This window comes from Macrotis lagotis, chromosome 2 (assembly GCF_037893015.1).
Source record: "Macrotis lagotis isolate mMagLag1 chromosome 2, bilby.v1.9.chrom.fasta, whole genome shotgun sequence".
In the NCBI taxonomy this organism is placed as follows: domain Eukaryota; kingdom Metazoa; phylum Chordata; class Mammalia; order Peramelemorphia; family Peramelidae; genus Macrotis; species Macrotis lagotis.
The window spans coordinates 132,287,879-132,295,900 of record NC_133659.1 but is presented as its reverse complement, the minus strand read 5'-3'; the positions used below and the strand labels follow the sequence as shown (position 1 = coordinate 132,295,900).

Genomic DNA, 8,022 nt, shown 5'->3' with positions numbered 1-8,022 from the left:
TAGCAGTGACTAAGTCCTTCAAGGGAAAGAATATAGAGACCTGAGGACTGAAAATTGTGCTGCATTGAAGTGAAAGACCGTGGTCTAGCCTCCCACTTTTTTTTACTACATGGTTTTAGTTTCCCCCATATTTTCTTGGGCAAAAGGAAGACAGTCTTACTAGTTAATGAATGTTACTGAACAATACACCATTGATTTTAATTGTTTCTGATTCTTATCTATTCCATTGACTTACTTTTCCATTTTTTTATCCAGTACTAAATTCTTTCAGTGATTAGTGTTTTATAACATGGTTTAAGAGAAGAGCTATTCTCTATTTATTTCTATTTCCCCCCCCCCCATTAATTTCAGGAAGGCAGACCACCATCTTCAATATGGTCTTCAGAGCAATTATGGGCTCTGGATTTACCAACCCATATGGGCACCAGAAGGTAGGGTCATCAGAGCAGGGCTGACAAACACCTTTCCCTCAGGGACTCAGAGGTACCCCGAGGGTACCATTCTAAAGCTATGTTTGATCTCCTAATCCAATGTGTTCTCAATATCTATAGCCAATGGCCCATTATAATTTGCCTTACTGATATTTTTCAATATCATTGGTAAGCAATTAACATTAATTACTTTTTGCAAACAGGATATTCACTGATGTCATGAAATACTGGATAATGAAGTCCTATTCCTGGGAACATGCACATTAGGGTCTTGAAGGTGGGAGCTGGTGGGTCTGCTTACTATAGTGTGATGTTGTATAACTAGAGGGATCCTGTTCCCTAGTTTAGAAGATAAAATTATTCTGTGACTTCTTCCTGTCTGCTGAATAGTTAAAATTGAATGCTGAGGTATTTATACAAAAATCACTAAGCAGCTAAAACCATCTCTTTTCTGAGACAAGGAAGGGAAAACAAGCTGTGTAATCTTCTGGGAGGGCAGAGAGTACTTGAGCCTGCATTTCCTTACTCAGACCAAAACGCAATCTTGAACACACAGCACTTTTGGCTTTTTGATTACATTGTATTTCATTCTTTCATGCTTTAAATGAATAAATCCAGGTGATAAAGGGCTAGACTACAACTTTGTGAATTTTGAAAGTTCAGAAGAACAAGATAATATAGTTTCTCCTTCTGAGAAAAATTCAATTACATGAACTACGATTTTATCTCTTGTTATTCATGGTCAAGCTTCTGAAAAACATGGTTGACACCTGCTGAATTCACTTCCTTAAGCTCTCTGTCTACTGGTTTAATTCTATCATTACTCTACAGACAGTTCAGGTAAAAATGTTGCTGCTTTTATTACCAATGCAAGATTTACAAAAAAAGACTGATTTTCAACACTGCTTGACTTAAACTCTCACCTAGAAAGCAGCTCACCAAGACTTTACTTCGGTCTCAGACAGTTTAGAGAAAAGGAGACTTTTTTTTAAAGGTTTTTTTGTAAGGCAAACGGGGTTAAATGACACAGCTAGGTAATTATTAAGTGTCTGAGACCAGATTTGAACCCAGGTACTCCTGACTCCAGGGCCAGTGCTTTATCCACTACGCCACCTAGCTGCCCCTTGGAAACTTCTTTTAAATGTAAAAAAGGTCTTTATTCCTTTCATCATAAATTAACTAATCAAAATATTTGTGTCATCTCTGGGTTAAAACTAGTTTTCTTTTTGTTTACAAAAAAAATGCTTACATCCTTTGACCTTGATACTTCTGGATACATTTGCATTATTTCATAGGGAAGGTGACTTTTTCTAAGATTTGTCTTTCCAAGGTCAAAGTCTGGTTCTTAAAAAAAAAAGGAAAATTCTATCTACCTTATAGTCCTTAGAACTATGGTGATTTAGCCCTAAAGAGAAGATTTCTCTAGAGTTCCCATGACCAGTAATCATTACTCTGCAGAATTTGGAGAAGAGGGGAATTGGCTCCAGTTCTCAAACTGTCATCATGATGAATTTTTTTGTCATCAGTCTTGCTATGTTTTTAAAATGAGCATTTTAAAAAAGGACCACACCTGGGATTATGTCCCAATGTTTGTTTTCAGCTCTTAGGTGGTGTTATGAGATCTCAATAATAGTCAATAATGAAGAGCATAGATTCAGGACAAGAAAGGGTCCCAGAGTCTACTCTTCATTTATTTTGCTGATGAGGGAACTGAGGTGCAGAAAGGAGTAGCTTGCCCAAAGTCAAGACAGGTAACAAGTGACTTGGGTCCTTGGACTTCAAAGTTAGTGTTCCTTTCACTGGCCCTTGTCAGTAGCTCTCAGCTCTTTTCCCTATACTTTTTTCTTAGAGGATTTTTTTTCACTGCTTCACTTCAAATTGTGAATTATAATTGTATGACTCAAAGCTGCATTTCCAGCCCTGAACTTTTCCCTGAATTTCAGGATCTCATAGTCTGCCCTTGGGGGGGGGGGGCATGATGATAGTCTTGAATCATGGCAAAAGATTGGAAATGGCCACAGACAAGGCTAGCACATGGTAGTAGTTTTCAAATATTTGAAGGGCTGTCTCATAGAAAAGGGAGTAGACTAGTTCTGTGTGGTTCCAGAAAACACAACCAGAACCAAAGAACATAAATAATGCTAACAAAAGCAACTTCAGATTAATATAAAAAAGAAATTTAGAAAAATTAGAGATATTCAATAAGGGGACAGACTACTTGAAAGGGAATGAGCTCTACATAACTGAAAGCTTTTATGTAGAAGAACCTAACATTTTAAAACTTTCATTTATACCTATACTTATACTCTCTGATACTGCAGATTACAGACAAGTTAATATCTATATTGGTGGGGATAGTTTTCCTATCTGGAGTTCCTTACACCAATGAAAAAAACTCAGATTTGGATTCTCATTAAAGAACTCACATGGCTAATACTTGACCTGGAATCAGAAAGGCCTGGCTTCAAACTCTGCCTCTGACATTGACTAAACTGTATGGGCATAAATGACTTAACCTTTCGGATGACATTCTAAGATTTAACTACATAATTATCATGAGGTACCATCTGAACTGGTTGAGGGTACTCCTGCTGCCAGTGTAAGCTGGCACCTGTTCTGAGTACTGAGAAATGATTTGCCTTGCTCAGGACCTCCCAGACATAGAGATCTGAAGTCAGGTCTTCTTGGCTCGTCTTGGCTCTGGAGCCAACTCGCTCTTCATTCTGTTACTCTAGAGAAGGGTCACAATTTTCAATAAGGCAAAGAGCAATCCAACCGAGTCAATCTAAGGAAGTTTATTAGTAATTAAGTCACAATGGCCAATGAGCCACTTCCCAGTAGTTATTCACCTGAAATGTAACAAGAACTGAACTTCCTTTCTAAAAGGTAATAAAAATTACATCACTGATAAAACATTGTGAACATTCCTTCCTGAAAAAAATTGAGTTTCTTGATATTAGAGGGCAGAACCAGGCCCTTGATCTACTTCCCTGAAAGCATTCTATGGCTGCCAATATGCCACAATCTTCCATGAATTTCAGGCCCTCAAGTATAAGAGGCTGCCTAGCTCCATCCCCTTTGACCCAGAGTCACATTTTGTGACCACTTGTTGGAGTGCAGGATCTGAAAGGGTGAATGATTGAAATTAGAATTATAGACACCTACCATCATTGAGAACCAGAAGGACCTTAGAGATTCTTAGACCAACTTCCTCAGTTTACAGATGAGGAAACTGAGAATCAAGGTCACATAGGTAGTTAGTGATGGAGCCAGAACTTGAACCCAAATTCTGGGCCTTGCTTTACTCCACTGCACTAATGTTCAATCTCATGAAGTAAATCCATAATACATTTTTTTGTCATCTTTAAAAAAAAGTTTTAAAAAATATATGGCACTAATGTGTAAAACTATACGATTCCATAGAGTTGGAATTTCCTAGTTTCCAGATAATAGCAGCTAAGCTCTGCTCTAAATGTACAACTGGTGAGATGCCAGGGTGTCCATGAAAGGCCTCACAAGGTTGTCAGTGGAGAAGTAGAAGATGAGACCGAAGGTGATGGAGATGGGCAGGGCAGGCAAAGCCTTCTTGAACACTGCCAGCAGCAAGAGTGTCAAACACAGCCCCTGTGGGAAGGAGAGAAGGTGAGGCTGGGGAGGGGTGAGGGGAGACTGTGATGTGTGTCTGTGTGTTGAGTGAGTGCAAACGCCTGGAAAGAGCCAGTCTTTCACTTCAGAGAATACTTCCACCCATGGGGAAACTTGTCCTTCAAAGTCTTTCAGGGTGCTTGGCCCCTTCAGAGACACATCCCTATCCCCAGACTCCCTCAATCCTCACTACTAACCCTGTGGGTCAAGTGTGCAAATATTATTGTACCCTAATATCTTAGGGGAAGAGTGTGGGTGTGGGCTTCTGGACTCTCCTGTCTAGTAGTCTTTCTAGATAGCATTTAGAGGGCATTGTAAGAACTGCAAAGGACTTTACAGATATGATCTCACTGTCTCCTCATGACAACTCTGGGTGGGGGGGGGGAAGGTAAGTGCTTTCATTATCTTCCTTTTATAGATGAGGAAACTGAGGCAGAAAGAGGTTAGAGAACTTAGGGTCACACAGCCAGTAGGTGAGTGAGGATGGACTTAAACTACTTGACTCCAGCTCCAGTCCTCTATCTGCTTTTACCATAGGACTCCCCCAAAATGTGATGAAATAATATCAGCAGACCCAAAAGGACACCATATCTAGCTGCAAAAGGCAAATGGGATTGTCAGCAGCTTGAAAACTGTGATCCGCACAGCAAGAGAAGAGCTGCAGGTCACTCTAAGGAAGTCTCTGGGCTCAGCACCAATCGTTTTCAGTTCTTAAGATCTCCTCAAGAACTGTCTGAGATCAAGGACCGCAAGGCTGCTGCGGGTGTTTTTGGGATGCTTTCTGCAGCACATCTGGTATGGTATCATGCAAGAAGACGACTCATAACTGCTTCTGAATGGGAAAGGGGCCATTCAACCCATCCCAGACATTTGTTAGATACCTGCTGTGGACAAGGCACTGAAGTTGGAAGTCAAAAAACTAGCTGATCTCCCTCCTTCAAAGTCTGCAGGCCCATTGGACAGTCTCACTGGGTATATTCTGGGAGGGATTCCCTGTCCATGTGGGTCAGACTTGAGGGCCACTGAAATCCTTTCCACCTCTCAAATTCTGTGACCACAACTTAAGACCTATCTTTAACCTTTACTCACTGCATAACACTGTGTGACTCATGATCACTGTACCTCAGTTTCTTCTTCTACAAAAATGCTACTAATTATTTTATAGGATAGGATCAGACAGATAAGCTACCTTATGGCTAGGTTAAGGATAATGGCTGGAAGGGGCCATATGAACCAAATTTATTCCTTTTACCACTATCACCTGTCTTACCACTTACAATAAGAATGGCAACAAAGCAGGCTAGTGTTGTGTTCCAGTCCCCACTTGCCGTGGCTGCTGCCTTGCCCACAAGAACACTGTAGAAAATGAAATCTCCCAGGCCAAGCTTCACTCCTCCTGTTTGGACAAAGACAAAAACCAAGCCATGTAAGTCTTATGGCCACTACTCAAGGAAGGTCACTGATAAAGGATGATGGAAGAGACTGACTCAGTGTACTGAGGGCTGACTTATCTCCATACTTATGGAAAGCTAGTTCTCTCCATGTTCAGGAACATAGAAAACATCTGCTATCTGAGATTCTCAGAGAACCTAAAAGCTCACTGTGGTCCACCAAATGCGTCACTGCCCTCCTTCACCAAACACTGAATCACTTGTAAGCAAAAGCTCTGAAATGGACAATGGCCTTACATTTCCCCAACCCTTCCAAAATCTTTGGAAATACTGATGGTCAGTGGTAGTAGGAAGAGAAACAAAAAGTCAGGAAATCTCACTGCCTGGAAAAAAAAACTGATTAGGTCTTTGTGGGATGGGAAACAGGGAAACAGTGTTAGCTGGATCAGGCACAGAAAGAGGTCTTGTTCTGGGTCCAAATGAATTGGGCCTGGCATTGGATTGGTGATTTTACTGGCATAGGGAGTTTCCAGGTGAAGAACTACCCACACTCAAGTGGGTCAGCTCTTTGTAAGTCAGCTTACATTAAAAGTAGTTTGAATTTAATAATATTTTCAGGAACTGTAATTCTATTACAAGTACATAAAAAGCTTCAACTGTAGGATCACATGCTATGTTGGATTTGAAGCTACAAGCCCTGGGTTCAAATATCAGCTTGCCACCTCCTCCCTATGTGACAATGAACAGATCATTAAAATTCTCCATGCCTTAGTTTCCTCAGGTGCAAACTAAGAAAACTGGACTGATGGACAAGATTCCTTCCAGCTCTAAATCTATGGTCCCATGGTCTGCTTTAAAAAACTATTAAGGATGATTTGATTTGATAATGCTTACTTTTAAAGTATTTTTAGATTTGTCAGCAAGATTGCACTCATTATCAACCACCAGCCCCTGTCTCCCAATCACTTTAGTCTCAGCATTTCCCTTGTTTTCTTTATGTTGTATTCCACAGATCAATCTCTATTGTGATTTTTCATAAGACTAATAGGCAATTCAATTCATTAATTAATTATTGAGCACCTTTGAATGTGCCAGGGACTATGCTAGGCAATGAGAAAACAAAGACAAAAAGAAACAATCCTTTCCCCCCAGGGAGCTTGACTGTCCACTAGAAACCAATGGCCTGTAGTTGGGCTCCCAGGAGTTTGACAGAACAGACAATTCTAATCTGTTTTTTTTCCCTTGGAAGGAGATCACTATAAAGGTGTAAGGGACACTCTCTCAAGGGAAGCAAAGTCCCTACTTAGCTAGAGAAAACTAATCCACCTTACTTTCCTCCTCTTCCTCCAGCTCCTCCACTGCATAGGAAGGCACATGGAGTGGGGTGCACCTTGGAGAGTCATAGGTTTCAGAGTAAGAGTGATCCCCAGAAGTGTTGCTTGAGTCTTCATCTGTGTTCCCAGACAGAGGAGAGCATTAGGGGTATCAAAAAAAAAAAGATCGAGAGGGCATTAGAAGCAGTCAGAAGAATTTTTCATTGAGGAGGAAGATTCAACAGCTAGGAAGAAGGAAACCATCAGAAAAGGGCTCATGGTGGATTGGAGCTTGGTCCCTTTCCTCAAGACCAACACTTCCCCATGTCATGTCCTTTCCTATCCTCCTGTCCTCCCACTACCCTGATCAGTTACTTCTCCTTGATTCAAAGAAAATTCTGTTAATAACTAAAAAGGAAATCAAGGAGGGATTCCTGGAGGGGGTCCATGGACCTAGCAATGGAGGGAAGACAAAAAAACCACCCCAACCTGATCTGTAAAAGAAGAAAACAGCTTTATGCATGAAGGACACTCCATTTTCTGATACATATCTGGGTAATTTCTAGGGAGTTATCAGGTCCTAGAATGATACCTCTCCTCATTTGAAATCCTCTCTGAAAATTCCTCCTGTGCTTAAAGACTAATGTTCATGCTTCAGCAGGGGAAAAGGGACAGGTATGGAACTGGAAGTACTGAGACCATATCAGGGAATGGGCCTGGGTCTGGACCATTGATTTCATTGGTATTAGGTACTTCCAGATAAGGTGCCACTATAGACTGGCACCTTTTCTGCAACTTATTGTCTTGAGAGAGCTGCCTAGAGCATTAAGAGGTTCAGTAACTCACTCAGGGTCCCACAGCCACTTGTGTCAGAAACCACTGACCCCTACTGCTTATCCTGTATTGATAAATAACAATGGCCAAGAGCATGGTCACAAATGCCCTTATCCACTTAGCTTCCTGCTCCCTCTGGAGTCTGTCCACAGCCATGCTGGCTGCCCTGAGTACCTTGGCTTGGTGACCATGGACCCCCATACTGCTCACTGCACTCACCCCTCCCACACTCAGACATTCCACTCCCCTCTGTTTGGCTTTCCCCTTAGAATGTAATCTTCTTGAGAAGAGGAATTAAGTCCTGCTTTCTTGAATCTCCAGCACTTCTCACAAGGCAGTGTGCATACAGAATCTTATTATCAGCCTTGTACTCTTAGTCTCTGTCACCCAGAAGGAGGCCAGCCTCCT

The 8,022-nt window shown here is 41.3% G+C and overlaps 1 protein-coding gene across 3 annotated transcripts in view; it reads right to left on the bottom strand.

Moving 5' to 3' along the window:
* Positions 1 to 3,138: 3,138 nt before the first annotated feature.
* The window catches only part of PSEN2 (presenilin 2), a 41,679-nt gene continuing 36,795 nt past the window's right edge, over positions 3,139 to 8,022 (bottom strand). Inside the window, exons 9-11 of one of the 3 annotated variants that reach the window (XM_074222830.1) lie at positions 6,799 to 6,918; positions 5,354 to 5,472; positions 3,139 to 4,055 (exon numbers count right to left, since the gene is read on the bottom strand). In XM_074222830.1, the coding sequence (XP_074078931.1) occupies positions 3,900 to 4,055; positions 5,354 to 5,472; positions 6,799 to 6,918 (395 nt within the window). In that variant the 3' untranslated portion in view covers positions 3,139 to 3,899. Of the gene's footprint in view, positions 4,056 to 5,353; positions 5,473 to 6,793; positions 6,919 to 8,022 lie in introns of those variants that run through there. The other 2 variants (XM_074222829.1, XM_074222831.1) reach the window with 2 other exon arrangements.